Source organism: Microtus ochrogaster, chromosome 5, assembly GCF_000317375.1.
Source record: "Microtus ochrogaster isolate Prairie Vole_2 chromosome 5, MicOch1.0, whole genome shotgun sequence".
Taxonomy (NCBI): Eukaryota; Metazoa; Chordata; class Mammalia; order Rodentia; family Cricetidae; genus Microtus; species Microtus ochrogaster.
This window is the reverse complement of record NC_022012.1, coordinates 62669238-62690536: the sequence shown is the minus strand read 5'-3', so window position 1 is coordinate 62690536 and position 21299 is coordinate 62669238. Positions and strand designations below refer to the sequence as shown.

Here is a 21299-nt window from a genome sequence, read left to right as displayed (position 1 = left end):
AAAAAAAAAAAAAAAACCCAATAAACAGATGAAGGAAACAAAACTGAAAAAGAACTGAAGATAGAAATAGAAGCAATAAGGGAAACATAAACTGAGGGAATTCTGAAAGTAAAAAAAAAAAAAATTAGGAATTTCACCAGAAACTACAGAGACAAGCTTCACCAACACAAAATAAGATATGGAAGATGGAAACTCAATTGAAGATATTATTGAAGAAATGGATGCATCATTCAAAGAAAATATTAAATCTAAATAATTACTAACACAAATCATCCAGGAAATCTGGGACACTATGATAATACCAAAACCTAAGAAAACAGAAACAAAGGAAAAAGAATTCCAGCACAAAGGCCCAGAAAATGTTTTGAAGAAAATTTCCTAATCTAAAGAAAAACATGTTATAAAGAAACAAGAATATAAAACACTAAATAGATTAGACCATAAGAACCCCTTGCCAGATATTAATAACAAATTAAAACACAGAACAAATAAAGAAAATTAAAAGCTTCAAGGAAAAAGACCAAGTGGCATATAAAGACAAACCTATTAGAACTATGCCTGACTTCTCAGTGCAGACTCTAAAAGACCACAGATGCCAGACCAGACTACTATACTCAGGAAAAGTTTCAATCACTATTGATGGAAAAATAAGATATTTGATGATAAAGTCAAATTTAAACAATATCTATTTGCAAATCCAACTCTACAGAAAGATCTAGAAGGAAAACTCCAACCCAAGAAGGTTAACAAAACCTATGTAAACACAGGAAATAAATAATCTCATGCCATTAAAACTAAAAGAAGGAAAGCACATAACACACTCCAACAACAACACTGACAACAACAAAATAACCAAGAATCAACAACATTGGCCATTGATATCTCGCAATATTGATGGTGTCAATTCCTTAATAAAAAGACAAAGACTAACATAACTAAATCAAAAACAGGATCCATCTTTTGGCTGAATCCAAGAAACACACCTCAACAATGGACATAGACCTTAAATAGGCAAAAGGTTGGAAAAAGATATTCCAAGCAAAAGGACATAAGAAGCAAGTCTGTATAGCCACTTTAATATCTAACAAAATAGACTGCAAACACAAACTAATCAAAAGAAATAGGGAATGACACTACATGCTCATCAAAGGAAAAGTCTGGAAGAGGGGCCAGAAAGATTGCAGGAATCAGAGGGGATGGAGAACACAAGGAGAACATGCCCACTTAGTCAACCATGTCGGCACCTATGGGCTCACAGAGACTGGAGCAGCTAGCAAGGAACTGCATGGATCTGCACCAGGTCCTCTGCAGACAGTCTGATGCTGTGACTGTAGCTTGGTGTTTTTGTGGAACTCCTAACTGTGGGAGTGTCTCTGACTTGTTTGCCTGCTCATGGGACTTTTACTTTGTTTTGGGTTGTCTTGTCCACTTAACTGTGAGGACTTTTGTCTTCTTGTATTTTGCTTTGTCATGTTTGGTTGTTGTCTCTTGGAGTCCTGCTTTTTTCTGATGAGAGGAGGGGGAGTATATCCTGGGGAGAAGGGAGGCTGTGTCGGGGGGAGAAGGGAGGCTGTGTGTGTGGAAGCCAGGAGGAGTGTAGTAAGGGGAAACTGTGGTAGGAATATATTGTATGACAGATGAATGAGAAGAATCTATCTGTGTGTGTGTGTGTGTGTGTGTGAGAGAGAGAGAGAGAGAGAGAGAGAGAGAGAGAGAGAGAGAGAGAGAGAGAGGAAAGAGAGAGCTGTCTGTTTGTCCTGGCTACCCAGAACCAAAATAGAAACTGTATTAATTAAATCACTGTTTGGCCCATTATCTCTAGCTTCTTATTGGCTAGCTCTTACATATTAACTTAACACATTTCTATTAATTGGTGTATTGGCATGTGACAGTGGCTTACCGGCAAAGATTCTGCATGTCTGACTCTGGCAGCAGCTCCATATCATCTCTCTGACCCCACCCTCCTTTCTCCCAGCATACAGCCTAGCTTTTCCTGCCTAGTTCTGTTCTTCCCTGCCACAGGCTCAAAGCAGTTCTTTATTCATTAACCAATAAAAGCAACACAGAGACAGATGACCTCCCACCCCATTTGGGCTGAGGGAGCCTGTGGTGTATTTTATTGATTGACAATCAAATGATGTGCATTAACCTATCCACAGGGAATAGTGCCAACCTTGGGCTGATGGTTCTAGTTGCTCTAAGAAAGCAAGCTGAGCAAGTCATAAGAAACAAGCCAGTAAGCAGCACTTCTCTGCTGCCTCTTCATCACTTCCTGTCTTCAAGTCCTTGCCTTGGATTACTGTCCTGACTTTCCTGATAATGGACTACAAACTGTAAGATCAAATAAACTCTTTCCTTCCCAAGCTGATTTTGGCCAGGGTGTTTTATCACAGCAACTTATCCATACAAAAATATTTTATTTCACAGATAATAAAAATGAGGCCTAAAGAAATAAACTAGCATTTCAAAATACACACTTAAGAGCACAAGTTGCTACTAATATCTGAAAGGCAATTAATAACATAGGCAATAAAACTAGGACCTGAAGCGAGAAAGAGCAGAGCCACTACTTTGCTGTGCTGAGCTATGAAAGCATATCAAGTCGTGAATAATTTATAGAAGATCCTAAGGAGAAATGAGGGTGTAAATCAGAGAAAAACATGAGATAATGTAAAGAGCTGCCCTTAATACATTCCCACAACATTATAAAAATTTGGAAAAGACGGTTGTAGGCAAACATAGGATTAGAAAGTTAGTTAGTGAAAGCGAATACATGAATTAATAACAGAACTTTCAGGGTGGAGAAAACACATGGGTTTTTATAAAAAAATATTCTAATAAAAGTTCAACTAGTCACATCCTACAGGCCTGTTTCTCACATCCTGAAATGTAATGATATAATAATAACAAAGAAGGAGCTGGGTAAGAGTAATGTTTAATGTGTCTATTTCACAGATCAGAATAAATCAAAGTTGTCACACTGTCACAAGTAGTATTTACTAATTATATACAAACTGTGGTGTTTTGTCCAATCTTTTCCTTTTTGTTACAGTACGGATTTGAGCAGAGCTTCTCCTTGTTCTTATTGAGGCAGTCAGTAATAAGATAAAAATCTGTGCAGAGAACAAATTGCAAGTTGCCATAGCAATGCTTCCCTTAACAAAAACTCCTGGTTCATTCATTCATACTCACACACATGCCCATAAAGTTGCACATATCTATATCTATACACTTGCACACATGTGCACATCCATATTCATACACTTATACACAAACATACGTACCTGCACTTATATGTATGCAAACACATTTAATAAATCACATGTTATGAACACCAATATGGCTTTCTCATAATTTTTCATAATACCATTCCTATTATGTATTTGTCCAAGTAAAATAAAGCTCTATTTCCTTGATGCTGTTGCTTTATGTACTGTTTGAAAAATCCAGGTTACAGAGCAGTTATAGCAGGGGACAGACCTGATCAGCCACAGAGATGACAAATCAGAGAGAGACAGTGTCAGACAAGAGAAGAAGCAGAGCGTGGACTTGTTAGTTTGATTCAGTACTGACAAAGGAGACAACAGGAGTCTATCAGTCTGAAAACTGAAGCAAAGAAAATCCATTTATCAGTTTCACTGCCTCCCGGATCTTTCCCATGTACTCTAAGTCCAACACACAGGATGCCAGCATCACTAGGGTTCCAAGAATGACTAATCTACTGCAAATCAGTGAGACCATTAACTTCATTTCATTTTTTGAGGTAATGCATTTATTCATCTCAGTATGCCTTGTACCTAACCGGGGGCTTTTAAAACATTTGTTGCTCAATAAATTTTATTGAAAGTTGAGAAAAGAGGAGTAGACTCTTCCAGAACTAAATAACATTTTTCCACTTTTTTTTTTGTTTTTTTGTTTGTTTGTTTGTTTTTTTCTCGAGACAGGGTTTCTCTGTGGCTTGGAGCCTGTCCTGGAACTAGCTCTGTAGACCAGGCTGGTCTCGAACTCACAGAGATCCGCCTACCTCTGCCTCCCGAGTGCTGGGATTAAAGGCGTGCGCCACCACCGCCTGGCTACATTTTTCCACTTTTGAGCAAGGGTCAAATGTTTTGGAAAGCCATTAACTTTACCTTCATATTTTTATAAATTGTGTATGTGGTGTGTGTGTGTGTGTGTGTGTGTGTGTGTGTGTGTGTGTGTGTGTGTGTGTGAGAGAGAGAGAGAGACTATGTGGGTGGGTACATCCAAGCGCTGGTTCCCTCAGAGGCCAGAGGCCTCATGTCTCCTGAACCTGGAGTAACATATAATTGATATAGGTGATGGAACCTGAACTTGGGTCCTCTGGAAGAGCAGCAAAGTTCTTAATCACAGAACCATCTTTCCATCCTGATCATTATTTTTAATTATGTGCATGTTTATTAGGTACTCACAAGTGCCAGAATAGGGTATCAGATCCCCTGGAGCTGTAGTTACATAAGGTTATAAGCCACCCAGCATTGAGTGCCTGGAACAGAGCTACAGTCCACTGCAAGAATGGCATACAAGTAGTCTTAATCACTGAGATGGTGTGTGACAATGGTCTGTATTCTGTCAATTATATTTTAAATAAATGCTGATTGTCTAGTAGCCAGGCAGGAAGTATATGCAAGGCAACCAGGCAGGACACAGAGGTAGGTCAATGAGAACAGGAGAATTCTGGGAAGAAGGAAGTCCTAGTCTGCAGTCCTCACCCAGCCATAGAAGAAGCAAGACGTGACTGCCTCACTGAATGAGGTACTGAGCCACATGGCTAACATAGACAAGAATAATGGGCTAATATAAGTTATAAGAGTTAATAAGTAGCCTAAGCTAATGGGCCAATCAGTTTATAACTAATGTAGACCTGTGTGTGATTTCTTTGGGACTTATCGATTGCAGGTACCGGGCAGGAAAGAAACCCCAACAACACCGAGACATCTGCCCACCCTTATCTTCATAGAATCTTAAATATCCCACTTGCATCACAACACACACACACAATAGAAATAGATGAATGTCAATAAAATTCACATGGAATAAGTCAAATTAGTTAGAACTTAAAATGCATATAAAATAATCTTCACTAAAGTTATACACAAACAAACAAAAAAATCTGGAGATTGATATTTTTTAAATTTCTTTTGCTGAGGCTTAGATCTCCAATAACAACATACAATTTTCCAGTACCTGTTTTATTCAGTTTCTAAGTAGAATTCCACACTATGAGGCATTTTATCTTCCTTAAAGTATTCTTGTTCTAAGATCTATTTGTCTTATAGTCCTTAGCTTCCTTCTTTTTATTAGGCTATTTCTCTACCTAACCTAAAGACAGAGTCTCTTCAGGACAGGCTCTGAGCTCTCCTGTTCTATGTTCCTGTTCTGAGGGAAGCCCTCTCTCTATTCCAGGTCCTTGGCTATAATGGAAATGTCAGCAGTACTTTTAAAATTAGACCTATCAGTGCCAGTCTCTTAATTGTAAAATCAATTTAATTTTCTTCATGCTCATATAATTGATTGCTTTTTTAAAAAATCTTTTAAATTTTTTGAGATTACAATATAATTATAATATACTTATATTTTTAAGATATTTTATAACTAAATATTGTAACTTTGAGATTATTATATAATTTAATTTGCCATTTCCTTTTTTTTTTTCATTGCCTGATGGAGGTGGGTGTTGTATCTTATCTGTTGTTTTCATTGGTTAAGTAATAAAGAAAACTGCTTGGCCCTCTGATAGGGTAGAATTTAGATAGGCGGAGTAAACAGAACAGAATGCTGGGAGAAGAAGCTGAGTCAGAGAGTCGCCATGATTCTCCCACCCAACACAGACACAATTTAAGATCTTCCCTGGTAAGCCACCTAGTGGGCTACACAGATTATTAGAAATGGGCTAAATTAATACATGAGAATTAGCCTAGAAGAGGCTAGATATAATGGGCCAGGCAGTGTTTAAAATAATACAGTTTGTGTGTTCTTATTTTGGGGCATAAATTAGCTGGCGGCCAGGAGCCAGGCGGCAGGAACGCAGTTCACAGCTCCTTCAACAATTGCCTTCCCCCAATTTCTCACATATATCCCTCTCTGAAATGACAATAATTGTTAATGTTTCTGCTTTAGAGTTTTAAAAATCTAGGTTTAAATTGCTAAAATATATATAAATGCCTGCTTTGTATTTTAAATTAGATATCTCCAGAAATACCCAATTCAGTACACTAAAAGTGAACTTGCCATTCTCTTTGTATATCCATCTGTTACCTTTCGATAACTCCTTAATATAGTTAATAGTACATCTTTGTAATTTGGAAGATACTTGAGGGTCAAAGTGTACACATTTCTCTCCATCACCAACACATCCAACAAACTACTGTGAACTGTCAGTTCTGCCAACAATACACCTCATAGTCTTCTATTCATATTAATGTCTAGCAACACTCCTATTACTTCTTTTTAGGTTTATGTTTTATTTATGTGTATATATGTGTGTTTATACATACATCCATGAGACTATGGATGCCTGTTGAAGACAGAAGAGGGCAACACATATCCTGAAACTGGAGTTAGAGGTGGTTTTGAGCACCTACCCAAAGATGGATGCTAGGAACTGAATTTTGGTCTTCTGCACCTACTATTAAATCTTTCATGTTATAGCTTTTTCAGTCTCCATGGTGTGCCTGTTGTCACACATGTATATAAAACCAAACAAAGCCTAGTAGCAGCAGCCGGTAGTCACAGACACCCTGAAGAGGAGGCAGGAAAGTTGCAAGTTTAAAAAGTGCTTGAGCTACAGAATGAATTTGGGGTCAGTCAGGGCAACTTAGTAGAACCCATTGCAAACTATAAAGCATTGGTGTGGGAGTGACAGTGACAGTGACAGTGACAGTGACAGTGACAGTGACAGAGCCCTTGTGCAGCATGTACTAGTTGCATTCTCCTACATCACAAAAAGAAATAAACTAATAAATAAAATAAAACCCCAAAGACTTACTACAGGAACCAAAGTACAAAATGAAAGAGAAAGTAAAACAAAGTTTCTTACAAAATTGGAACCACCAAGTACGAATATAATTGTCAAGTAAAGATAAAGTATAAAATTGGAAAATGGGCCGGAGAGATGGCTCAATGGTTAAGAGCACTGGCTGTTCTTCCAGAGGACCTGGGTTAAATTCCCAACACCCATTTGGTGGCTTGCAACTGTCTGTTCCAAGAACCCCACACCCTTACGTGAGCAAAACACCAATGCAAAATAAGTAAATAAATAAATTTTTAAAAATCTTTAGAAAAAGTCAGGAACCATGAAATTGAGACCTAACTAAATTGACCCAAAAATATGCATCTTTTAAAAAGATATTCAATTTCAAATATATAGGGAACAAGATTGATAAATATAGGTTACTGTCATAAATACTTGCTGACCCCTTATTTGAAAGTGTCATGAAGTGCAAGTGTTGGCTTAATCAGCCAGAGATTACATAAGAGCCGTAATAAGGGATTTCCTTCCCTAAGTTGATCTCAAGAACTTTGGCATTCGTTGAGCCCGGTAGTTTCCTATCTTTCCCAATAGACTTTCTTGGCTTACACAGAGGCTGATTCCCTTCTGGGCCTTGCAACATCTAAGGGCTGTCTCCACGTGGATTTTCAGCTTTCCTCTTCAGGGAAATGAAGGGCACTCAGCCACTGAGTGTCCTCTACCTTGGAATGTTTGCTTCTTCCTTCAGCATGAGGGACCAAACATACAAGGCTAAACATAGTATTGTTTGCAGGTGGAAGAGGGCAGCATTGCTTGCTTTTAACTGCATTTCATTATTTAGTGCTAAACACTAAACATTTTTTTGTTTTACCTTTTCTACACATGTTTCCCAGGGAAAGGTCTCCTAAATGAGCTTTGAGATGTAACCTATCTCTGGCATAAAAGTCATTATAAGAAAGGAAGCCAAGGGATTCAAATGAACAAACACAGGGTACTGTAAGGCCCCACCATGGAGGTCCTAACTCAGGGGTGTCCCATGGGGTTCAGAGTGTTAATGTGTATTTTTACTAAGTATCTCAAGTGATTCTTCTAGGAGAGTCTAGAGGTGCATTGGAAGAGAACAGTTAAGACAGGCATTTTAAAATTTTATTTTTTACCTAAGAAGCGAGGCAACATTAAAGCCTAAAGTTCAGAGAGAGATAGAGACAGAGACAGTGAGAGGCAGAGAGAGACAGAGAGAATGAAGAAAAAAAAAACAACTCCTTCTCTCCAAATATAGTGTTTATAATTTTGGTAACACTCTGGTATTCTTTGTTGTAAGTTGGAATTTGGGTACTAATTATTTCACTTGGTGTTATATATTGTTTTTCTGTGTATTTTCTGTATATTTTAAGATTGCACCTTCTTTGCCATTGCAAGTAATATTTTGATGAATCTAACTCTGAGATTTGTTTTACATTTTGGATTGTATTACTAGAAGTAGAATTGCTAGGTTAAACAGTAAGAGATTTAAGTGGCTCTGCATACTAATAGTGTTCCAAAACTGTTGTCCTAATTTGTATTGAAACTATAATGTGAATTGTCCTAATTTGTATTGAAACTATAATATGAGAATGTATCTTTGCCAGCATCTAGTATTTTAACTTTTAAATGTTTGCAAACTTAATAAGGAGGTGAGTGCACCTCATCCCTTGTTTGTGCATTTCTAAGAATCATTTAAAATGGTCTCCTTCTGCCCTCTGTGTAAGCTGACAAGTTGACAGCAGATTCATGACCCTTCTGCTTATAATTACGCACTTCCCCCATTGCTGCCCACCATAACAAATTTAAATTTGTAACTTTTGTGTTCAAAGTCATGGATAACTTCTTCATCTCCTTCCCTGTCTTGAGTTTTTATTTTAATCCATTGTGAACCCCTTGCTGTTTCTGGAAAAATGCCTTTTGTGCACAAGAAAGTTTTTATGCAGGAATATATATTTTAACATATATGCACATATTATATATTAGAACATATCTTTATACTACAAAACATTCTAATATGTCAATTTTATGAGAAGCAATAGGATTAAAAGATATTAGTGTTTCCCAATGTAAAATGAGCAGTTTGTATATTAGATGTTCTTATTCTCTGCAATTCTAAAAGATAATTTTTAAAAATAGCAAAAGCAAAAATATACAAATGTGTATAATTGTCACATGTGTACTGTGAGAATAGTATTTATTTGAAATAATTAAATTTAATGCAAGTTTTTCAAGGAAAAATGTACTTTAAAATAGCTCCAGTCATTTTTATTATTTATTTATTTTTATTTTATTATTCAACTTATTTTATGATGTCATACTTTACTAAAATCTGAAGACAGTAATAGTATGCATCAATTTTTAAGTTAACTTTCCTCTATAAGTGAAAATTGAAGCTAAACTAAAGGTGCTCATCAGTACATGAAGCCATGAAGCCCGTGAGCACTTGCATGATAGAGTTAGTACTCAAGTCATTGGTAACACAACTCTGAGGAAACTGCTGTTGTAAATATACATCATTAGACAAGTGTTTTCTTAGTTCAGTATCCATTTAAATCAAACTCATGTTAAATCATGAAGCTTAAGCTTACTAAAATGACATCCTTTCCAATGATAATTAGATGGTTTTATGCATTCAAGTCAATTAATCTTGATAAAGAAACCAAAAAGAGTTGAAGCTTAAACTTTGGGAGTGATCAACATACAGGAGGAGAGAACAAACATTTTTTGGCACATGCACTCTGGAATCTGTGAATGATTTAATAAACGTTAAACCTTATAATAATATATTCTAATTCCTGTCCATGAATGGAAGCCATTATCCTTCACTATTTTTAGCACTTTAGACATTGGCATTTATGAACAAAACTTAAGTGTTTTTTAAGCTATTATTCTATGAATCATTGTATATGGGAGTTAAATAATAAGATTGATATAAAAAATAAAAAAATAAGATTGATATATTATATATTATAATAATAGGCTGATGACATATACAGGCTTACATAAAATACCCAAGTCTTCATAATATCACCTACCTACTGCATTCGTTTTTAAATTGGGGAGATATCTTGCAAATTATAAAAATACAAGAATGTTAAATTCCAGAATGTAAAATATCTCCATCTTATTTCAATTATCATAAATTATAAACCCTACTTTTAAAAATATACCTGATTATATTGTATTATATACAACATATACTAATATTATAAGCTGCACAGTTATGCATAGGTTTAAAAGTGTATAAATACACATAAGACTTCAAAAATATTAAATTTATCTTTGATCAAAATTTTCCCAAGAAGAATCAAACCATAATTTTAAATCAGGTATATTTTCTCATAGCCATTAAAAAGAAAAGTATAAGAAAGAATTATTTTGCATTTGAAAGTCATCTTAATGCACAAATTAAATAATTTATGTTGTCTGCATTAATTATTACAATTACATGTCTATATGTATTGATTAAACAATCATAGCAGAAATGCTCATCCGACGGTCTTAAATTTGTGCATTAAAAAATTTAGGAAAACATACATAGATCCACCTAAAAAGGGGAAATAGACAAGATCGCCTGACAAAATCGGGAGCATTGGGGTGGGGAGAGATGGGAGAATGGAAGAGGATGACAAGGGGAGAAGGGGTAAGGAGAACTTGAAGGAATGGGATAGAAGAGATGGAGGAAGGGCAGAGATGAGAGCAAGGAAAGAGATATTTTGAATGAGGGAACCATTGTGGAATTAGCAAGAAACCTTGCACTAAAGAAATTTCCAGGATCTGCAAGGATGACCCCAGCTAAGACCCCAAGCAATAAAGGAGAGGGTGCCCAAACTGGTAGTCAAATTGATGAATATCTGTAAATATCACCATAGAACCTTCATCCAGCAACTGATGGAAAAAGAGGCAGAGACCCACAGCGGAGCACTGAGCTGAGCTCCCAAAGTTCTGTCGAAGAGTGGGAGGAGTGAGAATATGTCTCTTCTCTCACTGGGTAATTACTTAACTTTCATAGTTTATAAAAAAAAAAAATCCTTCATACTACTGACTCTAGACAAAAAATATGTAGTATCTGTATTCTGGCCCTTACAAAATACAATTTTAGTTTTCTAGTTATTTAGCTATTATCAGGCTTTCAGTTTTATGAGGGCTAAAATCTTTCTTTGTTCTACTCATAAATAAAACCCTACCATTTGCCTAGAAAATGTGATAGATAAGATATTGGTTAAACATAATAAAATACTGATTCAAAACATTTTTTCTCTTTGGGTGATATATAGACTACAGCTCCAATAAAATTCTGTTCTACACTGATGACAATAGAGAAAATAAATACTGGTCTCTTTTTTAATATAATTATCTAGAATTTCAAACAGCAAATTTGCTCACTGAATTCTATCAGTGATCCTGAAAAGCATTTGCAAAATAAATAGCATTATGTAATGCATTGCCAACCTTGGACTCAGGGTAAAGGAAATCTCAGGGACATGAACAAACCATGATGAGGTAATGAGATTGTAACATAGGAAACTTGGATTGGAATAAAAAAAAATACCCGAAGGGACTCCTTAGTTTTGTCAGTAGTATTTTCTAATTAGTAGTACAAGAAACAACACTGACTAAAAATAAAGTATTTTTATTTAACAGCATCCACAAAAAGGATCAGGGCATGAATAGAAGTGTTCTAAATTTATTTATATATGTCCTTCACTATCCTGTGCTTTACACATATATCCATCCCTTCCTGGTAGAATCTGTTATGGACATATCTGCCTCACATTCTGTGTTAGCTATTTTTTCATTGTTGATACAAATGTCTAACAAGAAGCAACTTTAAGGAAGAATGTTATATACTTAGTTATGGTTTAAGCAGATACAGTTGATCTTGGTTACCAAGGTATAGCAGCACAAATGGCTTATGTTCATGTCCTGATACATCACAAAAAAAAAAAAATGCTGCTACTCCACCAAATCTCTACTTTTCCCGTCATTATCTTGTGTGAGACATCAAACATATGACGGTGCTGCCCACCTTGAAGGCAGGTCTAGGACCTCAGTTGATCCACACGTACTTACACACACTCGAAAGTGTGCTTGGTTGATTTCCTAGGTATTTGTTAGTCCAATGGAAATGACAATGGGAATTAATAGTCAAAACTAGAAATTACTGAAAAATGAGACCACATATTATTCCAGCTTTTGTTCCCTAGTGTTAAGCACTTAATGTAAGCTCAAAGTCATTTGTTCAAGTGAATTAAATCTAATAGCTTTGAATTCTGCACAAAGGACCCCAAACAATTTGTTGAGATAAATTTTAGGTACTTCACAAAAGTATATTGAGCTCTTCAGATGAGGGACATTAACTTACTTGAGCTACTTAATTATTCTCTAACTCACTGATGCATTTAACTCCTGAATGTGGTAATTACCAAATAAGGAATTGCTGGAGGAAAAAGAAATTAAAATCTACTGCTCCGGGGCATCAAAAGATGCCCAGATGACCCAAAACATTTGTTAAAAAATAGATACATTCTTACCAAAAAGTTAATTTGTTAATTATCACAGAAGGAAGATAAATTTACAAGGGTCCCAAATTCCAGAAGATTAGGAAAATGAACACACTAGTGTGCCTAACAAAGTCAAGACAAGGAATATACAAACAACGGCAGCAGTGGAATGGAAACACATTTAAATCCCCTTCAACCGCAGCCTGAGTGAGGATAATAGTGAAGCTAACGTGAGCGTCATGGCTACCCAAGCAGTAGACAAAGACAGTGAGCAGTTCTTGTGAATCAGGGGGCTCTGAAAGAAAAAAAAAATCATCCACCTCATAATGTGTTATGAGGAAGCTTTTCTAGACCAAGACTATCACCAGACAAGACAAAAATGGATATGAAATACACAAATGACAATTAGAAAAATGAGCTTCTGGACTGATGGGGAGCTGAACTAGAGCTAAATCTTCAATCCCAGTGTAATCACTGATGCCTCAACTTAGAGTCCATGTGCTTCCTGAAAATTCATAACACTATTAAGATCAAAGAAACAAACTTTAAGCATCAGTGCCTTTGTTCTATCTTTAGTGAGTGAAGCAGTCATAACTTTAAGGGATAATGGAAAAATTCATTTTCACTATACCAAAATAGGAATGGAAATGGAGAGACAGCACTCGATTCAACCCTTTTCTCACTGAACCCAAATATCAAAATCCACCTTTGAAAGTAAGTCAGACTTTGCAGACATTTCTCTCAAGATCTTTCTATTAAGGCCATTCGCAGACACTATTCCCTTCCCAAACTACCCATCAGAGATCAGAATCCAAACCATAATCCCAGCAGTCATCTACAAGTAATGGCTAAAAAATGAAGCAACATAATTCAAAGAAAGCAGGAGAAAAGTACCCCTGGGTATCAAACGCCTGCAAGAGGTGTATTAGGAGGCTCATTTAGCCGTGTTTAAACTGGGATAAGAACCAGACAAGCCTCTAGGAAAGAAGAAGAAAAAGAAAGGGTCTGTGATTCGGGGTCGAACACCCACAAAACTGAACCAAAGCTGAGGACTACCTTGGCTTTCCTTTCCAGTTTCTTCCTATCTTATTCTCTTATCTTTTCTTTCTTTCTTCCTTTCTTTCTTTCTTTTTCTTTTTTTACATAACAATCCCAGCTTCCCCTCTTCTCTTCCTGTTATCCCCACCTTCAGTCCACCCTAACCCTAATGCATGAACTGAATTTGTGGAGCCCATTCTCGATGGAGAGATACCTTGCTCAGCCTAGGCACAAGGTGCCGGGAGAGCCTTGGTCCTGCCTCAATGACATGATGGAGCAAACTTAATTGACTTCCCTAGAGAGGAATTAGTTTCCTATCTTATTTTTAAACTAAGAATTGCCGTATTTAAAGATTAGTAGTGACAAGTGAGAACTAGCTAAAGCGGGAGCTAAAGGGGTCACTTTTCAATAGAAAACAAAAGTGTTAAACATGTCGTGTCAAAAAATAACACTGTATTATGTGAGTTGGTGTTATAAGGTCATTGTGCAAACAGACCTGGTCTCAGGAAGCTTCAATCTAGATGATACATGATCAACAAGAAAGGATTCTCAAATCATTCACTAAGAAAGTTATAATTATATGAAACTGTAGAGAGCAGAGTGGCAGGTAAAGAGAAGCAAATTAATAAATAGACAGAGCAAATAGTGGTTTCCATAGGACATCAGAGAAGCCACACTGATAAGGGAAATTGGAGCAGATTAGATGAAGGTGTATACAGCAAAGGACTGGATATTTGGTAGAAAAGCATTTTAAGTGGAAAGAGTATAAAAGAGTAGAATTTGACATCAGAAAGCTGGTAGCTGTGGTAGTATAGTAGGCAAGACAGACTTTTACAAAATAATTGCAAAGAACTTTGCATTTACTCTGAGAAAAATGGAAAATTACTGTAGTGTTCTAAGCAAATTAGCAACTAGATATGTTCTACAGGGAAACCCTGGTTTCTATGTTGAAAACACAATTAATGGAAAAGGCAAAGACCTATCACTGATCCAGCTACAAAGTAAATTCACCAGAGGAAGACTGAGAAAAGTAGGAAGCGGAGAGGCCACAGTTTGACAACTACAGCAATGAAAGCCAAAACAAGAAGGGAAAAGAAACCTGAGAAGTTTCAACAAATACAGACACACCAGGATGGACGAATAAGCGAGTGTAAAGTCTGACAAACAGTGTTAACAAGATAGAAACAATTGATAGCTGTGACATATGCAGGTTTTAGAAAGGTAATGGAGCAAGTAAATGTGAGAAAGGACTTGGTAAGTTTAAGAAAGACTTGGGAGGAAGTCTTGAGGACATTGAGTGAAGGCAAAGTCTGCAAAGGAGTTGGTGCAAAGAGAAAACATTAGTAAATTGGGAAGAATCTGAGCTAAGAGTAAAGGTTTTGCTCTTAAAGTTGAGATCTGAGATACTTTACTCAAATGAAATCAAATCCGGAGAAGAAATAGAGAAAACTCCTCTATGAGTCATTGAATAGTTGTGAGGTGTAGGGGACATGCTTCAAGAAGAGGAATGTAAGGAGAACAAGGCACCTTCTCTGTGTGTGTTCTGTAACAGAAAAGCAGCAAATGCACGTGTGATGCCAGGAAATGTGTTTTAATGATTTCAAACTTTTCAGTGATATCTAACATGATTATCCCCCAAGAAAGGAGCCCTGGGATTTTGAGAAACTTATTTGAAAACCGAGAAAATAAAGGATATAGGTGTTTAGAATGCAAATGCCTGGTAGCATAAGACATCTAATTGAAATTTATCACTATAAAATGATATAAAAGTAAAAACAACATTTTTTTATTGTTTGGTGGGGTAACACAAAGATTTAGGCAAGGAAGAAGAGTCAACGGTATAATGGTTTTAATGCCAGCTTGCCACAAATTAGAATCACCTTGAGTAGGGAGCCACAACTAAAGAATTACCCTAATTGCCTTATTGATGAAGAAAGGTCATCTTAGAATAGACAGAACCTTCAGTAGCAGCTCTGATTTCAGAGACATCATAACAGAAGGATGAGGTTTTGTCCTCTCTCTTGCCTGCCCAGACTTCCTGCTTGCTACTGAGTTGACTTATCCGTTGCTGCTGCTAGTAATAGTCTATCCTTGATATCAGAACCAGCACAAGACTCCATCACTGACTGACAGCCTACTCTCCAGGAACCTTTCAAGTTTTAGGGGCCACACTGGGACTGCTAAAGCACTCAGCCTTGTGGACTGAATTACTACTAGATTCTTGTTCTCTCTGAGGTGAGACAGTCACTGAGGGGTCTATTCCAAGTTCTGAGATACCCAGTCTCAAGGACTAAACAACTACTGAGTTTTCAGCCTCTCTGATGCAAGAAAACTGTAGTTATTATCTTTATCTAAGTCTGGTGAATAATTTTCACACATTCATGCCATCTGTTCTGTTACTCTAAAGATCTCTGACTGCTGAGTGTATGTGTAAGGGTGATTATAAAGATTTGCTATGAGGTCATAATTAAGTAAGTATGTCGCTTTAGAAGAGGATCGGTTGAATATGGGTCAAATTGAATGAATTTATTATGATATACAAAGAGCTGTTGGATGCCAAGATAGAGAAGGAAATGAACTGGGGAAAAAGGGAAATTCTAGTCAAAGGGGAATACAGATATATGAAAATGAATTCCTAAATTTAATAATGAAAAGGCAAATAGACAATGTACACATGAAAATGAGTTATTCGGATGGGTGGTGGTGGCACACACCTTAATCCCAGCACTTGGGAAGCAGAGGTAGGATCTCAGGTGAGTTCGAGGCCAGCCTGGCCTACAAAATGAGCTCCAGGTCAGTCAGGACCCACACAGAGAATCCTGTCTCGAAAAACCAAAAAGAAAGAATGAAAGGAAGGAAGAAAGGAAGGAAGGAAGGAAGGAAGGAAGAAAGGAAGAAAGGAAGAAAGGAAGAAAGGAAAATGAGTTATCCAAGGCAACCTGGAGATATCAGATATAGGCTCAAAGAAATATGAATACGCAATCAATCAATGTTATATAGTTGTTTCCTTTTATTCTTGACTTTATTTTTCAAAAATTAAAAAATCCAAACAATAAAGATGAAAACAATTGACTTACCCAGTGAGTTTAACTGCATGTGTCCGAAGTTTTTTATACTTTTCTGATTCTTCATTTGTGCTGACGACATGTCTGTATATCCCTGTCTTATAGTAGAAGAAATCTTCATGGACTTGCATTATGGCTGAAATAATGCAACAGGATAAACAGCACAGTTATAGAAGTGCGCCTTCAAAATCTCAGAAGTTCTCCCAGAACAAACAACAGTTAAGCTGTGGGGAGTGGGGTCTAAGAAGAGATTTTCTTCTTATCCATTGGCTACACACTTTTCTTATTACTTTACAAAAACAATCTCAGCTACATAGAACATTACTTATATACAAGTTTTAGATGCAAAATGTAGTTCAAGCTTTTCTTTGTTGGGTGCTAATAAGAGAAAACCATAGACAAAGGAATATTCTGGTAGTTTCATCCTTTCCGCTCTGTCTACCGGGGTCTGTGCTGCACTCCTTAAAAACCAGAGCCTGTGCTTCCTAAAGCCCTCCTTCATTCCTTCTCTTACATTTTTTCTTTTCTATGTCATGCGGTGCTTTGTGAAAGGGCTTGTGCAATTCAGGTTGAAGACTTTAAACTTCTCCCTCAGGAGGCATCTACTAAAGTTTTTTTTTTTTTGTTTGTTTAATTAGGACTAGCTATGGCTATCATGGTAGCTAAGAATGAAGCTTACTTATCTTAGCTCAATATGTGTTTTAAATAAAGTCAGAATGAAGGTCACTGCATTTGCTAGATCCTACGGTGATGCTCATGCTGCACAGGGAAATGTGGCTTTTCATCTTCTGCTTTTAGCTCTGTTCTTTAGCATTCAGGGCCTTTGAAGGGCTCTAAGTGTCATTGAATGTTGAATTTTCTTTACCCACTATAAAACACATCCCCCACAGGGTTTTAAGATTTTTTTTAGGTTGTACTCTATGCAAATTTCTGCTTTCTGCAGGTTTTAGAGAAATGTTCGCAGTGTTTTTTACTCAAGGTTCCATCTATTTGACTTTTTTTTTTGTCACAAGGCAGACAAAAATGCTGTAAGTTAAACCAGGCTACAGCAAGCAGGCAATCAAATTGCATCTACAGAAAGAACCAAATGGCATTCTCTTCATTCACAAAAATATGAAGATATTTCACCTAATGATTTCCCTCTCCATATAACCATTGATTCATTTAACCCTTACCGTCAGCTCTGCTTTAAGTACCATGGACAAGATATATTATGACTGCCGTAAAACACTGACAGCTGAAGCAACGGGTAAGGAGTCAACATGAATAACAAAATACCATCTTCCTTCAGTCTCTGATATTGAACCAAAAGAGACGAATCTACAAGCTTGTGAGTGTGTAAGAACCTGCTCTGCACTCTGAGTCTTGGAGAGCTGCGCACAGTAAACGACTGCACAGAACTGTAGGACATGCGAGGGAAGCAGAGAGAACCGCCAGTGTGTGGTTTCTCTTGACTGTGGCTAAGGCTGCCAAGAGATATTTTCTCAACAATTTCAAACTGAGAATTCACTGATATAAGTTTTTTTATTCTATGACCTTGATAATTTAGTAAGTAAAATTTACAAAAGAAAGGCAGCAAAGAAAACCTCAGTTTCCTACAGCATTAAAAAAAAAATTAGGATCCAGCTTTATTTTGATTGAGAACGGAGGTTGGGGGTATTACTGTGATTCGGAAGTTCAGAATGATTTAAGCCAAATTTACTGTGTAATGAATTGCCGAAGTCTCTTAAGAAGAAAGTGTCACAGTAGGGCTTGTGAGTTTGTCCTTTAATTAAAATTTCTTCTTTCATATTTGTCTCACAGACACCACTAGTCAAAGCATATAGGAAACCACACACGAATTATCTGTTGTAACAGCCAACAAATTTCACACGTTTAAGAAGAAAAGAGCTTTATCTATTGATTGCAAAGTTAATGTAAAGTTTTCATATTTTTTAAAATTAAATTTAGCACATGTTTAGCATAAGTTTTGATTTTTTGATAAATAATTTCAGCACAAATATTAAAAGCCATGATTCTTCCTATATCAATACTAATCAGATCAGCATTCAAAAATAAAGGGGAAAATTAACTAGTAGTCCCTCAAATACATAGCAAGTGTTTTTAATCTGTGTCCCACTGTATTGATATTATACTCAGGCCTTTTGTGTTCACTACTTGAATTCCCATTTTACACCTCATTGGGTTTGTTTTGTCAGGCACTTCAGGGAAAATGTTATACAGAAAATACATCTTGTGTATTTATCTTTACCAGCATTGTTGGTCCAAGACAAATTCCAATAAAGAAAAGGAATCAGATATACCTTTAAGTCAAAATCGATATCTAGTATACCACTGGAAAATTATATTATTTAATAATATTTTACTACAATAATAAATTTAAAAAGTAGGTAAAATTATAAAATGGTTGTGTAAACCACAAAAGCCATCCAATTTGTTTGATTTTCCTTGACCTAATATAAAAAGGAAATATTTACTTGATTTATAGCAATATATTCCTAAAGCCACCTAAACTGAAAGTGTTTAAATATCTATCTTTGTGTGTGTAATTTGTAAGAATAATTACCAAGTGGATAATGTGAGTTCCACTGGATTAATTACTGCAAGTCAGGTGCCTGTCAGGTGGTCCATGATAACTCTGGAAAGACTCAGCCAGCTTTCCTTCAATGTGCCACTATCATTTAAGAGTTCAAGCAACAAACAAGTTTATCTTCTTAAAGTAAAAGGGAAGCTCATAATATGCTTCAATGAGTCATTCTGCAACTGCACAGGCTAGAAGTGTTGAACTCTTAGGAAGATGCCCAAGGTTTCCTTTTTTTAATTATGTTCCCTTTGTGTCATATCATGTAACATTGTTTACTATAGAAATTCATAACTGAAAATGACATTTCATCTGATCTTACCCTGAACTGGTCCATTTTGTATGATTTCTCTCATAATCTCTGTTTCCTGGAATGAAAAATATCATTGAGCATTAATAAGAAATACTAAAGCTAATGTCTGGTGTATAATATGAGCTGTAGGACAATCCATTTAGGGAATTACATAATCCTCAGTCAGATACTCAGCCACTTGAAACTTGCTGCACTCCTGCTTTGAAATGGACATATGTACTATAATGCATTGATAAACTTTGAAGTGGTCATCTGCACCATATTGCATTGATGAACTTTTCAATGGCCATATGCACCCTAATGCATTGATGATCTTTTAAAGGGTTGTATGCACTATAATGCATTGATGACCCTGTTAAAGCCAGTGCATGCCCATTTGCTTTATTGATTTTTATTACAATACTTTTGGAGTGGAAAAAATTACACTAACTTTTTATGGCAATAAAGAAAATTAGGAGATTGAGCTAGTGAATATTCATGTTTCCTATGGTCTTTCGATCACAAGAGCAGCTGCACCAAACTGATGAGTGAGGCTGGACCCCAACTTCATTACAAACACTCCTATTTTGTTCTTAGTGCCCCTTCAGTAGGGAGGCAGTTCGTTCATTCACTCAGTCTTCCATGTACATTTAACACAAAGTTTTTTTAATACATACTCTGATAGAAACAAATTTTGATGCTTCATAATTTTTAATATAGTTACATGTTGGTGGTTTAGACAGGTGAAAAACCAGCTAACTTCAGAATCATGTAATATGTTCTATTATAGGGACAAGCTTAAAGAACCATTGATAAAAACAGAAAACAACTACATTACACGACAGTTTAAGGAAACTATAATCTTCCCTCCTTTTACTATTTCATTATGATTTTAAACTCTTACTTCAATTCATTTTTTGATAAATATTTATATAACAGGGTACAATTTCCTGAAGACGAAGAGTATCCTACAATAAATCCAGGTTAATATGAAGACACTAATCCCACTTGAAAGAAAAAAAACAAAACACAAAATTTTGCCATAGGTCTGGACTGGACCCTTGTTAGAAGTTTCTTCAGGTGGAAAGGTGAACGAATAACCATTTGAGTCAGAGAAAATATTTTCTACGTGGGTAAAGAAGATTGAGAAGGAAAAAAAAAGAAGATTGAAAAGGCATGATCTATGCAGGCAATAGAGAATCATCTCATTTATTAAGATTCTTATAGGTAAGTAGAGGTTTAAATACTGGCAAGACATTAACTTCCATATGTTGTAAGTCAACCATGCATAAAAGGCCAGTACACCACGATAAAAACATTAAGATGATGATCTCATAAAACCTGTGGTAATCAAAGGTCCATATGTTTCTTAAATGAGTCTAGATAACCAGGATGAGATTGGGTTAAAACTGGGTGACCATTAGGCACAGAGTCTAAGGGGATCTTTTTCTCACTATGTGGAGGTTCCCTTTTGTGGACTAAAGCACGGGATCAATAAAATGAACTGCTGCCACCAAAACGCAGTGGCTTAGCTGTGAGCTCTCAGTCTCCTGCACATGCGTACTAAATAAGCCAGAATTTAAACCTTGGTTTGTGGGGGGCGTTCTAAATTTTATGCCAACCCCTTGCAATTTTTGCTGTAACAATTACATTGCCCTACAACTGATCAAAATGCAAGTTTTTATTTTTTTTATTATTTATTTATTTATTTATTTTTTGTTTTTTTGAGACAGGGTTTCTCTGTGGCTTTGGAGCCTGTCCTGGAACTACCTCTGTAGACCAGGCTGGTCTCGAACTCACAGAGATC

At 36.3% G+C, this 21299-nt stretch overlaps 1 protein-coding gene across 1 annotated transcript in view; it reads right to left on the bottom strand.

The window, feature by feature from the left end:
- Positions 1–21299, bottom strand: part of Tinag (tubulointerstitial nephritis antigen) — an 85146-nt gene that overhangs the window by 24676 nt on the left and 39171 nt on the right. The window contains exons 8-9 of the mRNA XM_005347605.2: positions 19523–19568; positions 16632–16755 (exon numbers count right to left, since the gene is read on the bottom strand). Coding sequence (XP_005347662.1) covers positions 16632–16755; positions 19523–19568 — 170 coding nt within the window. The remainder of the gene's footprint in view (positions 1–16631; positions 16756–19522; positions 19569–21299) is intronic.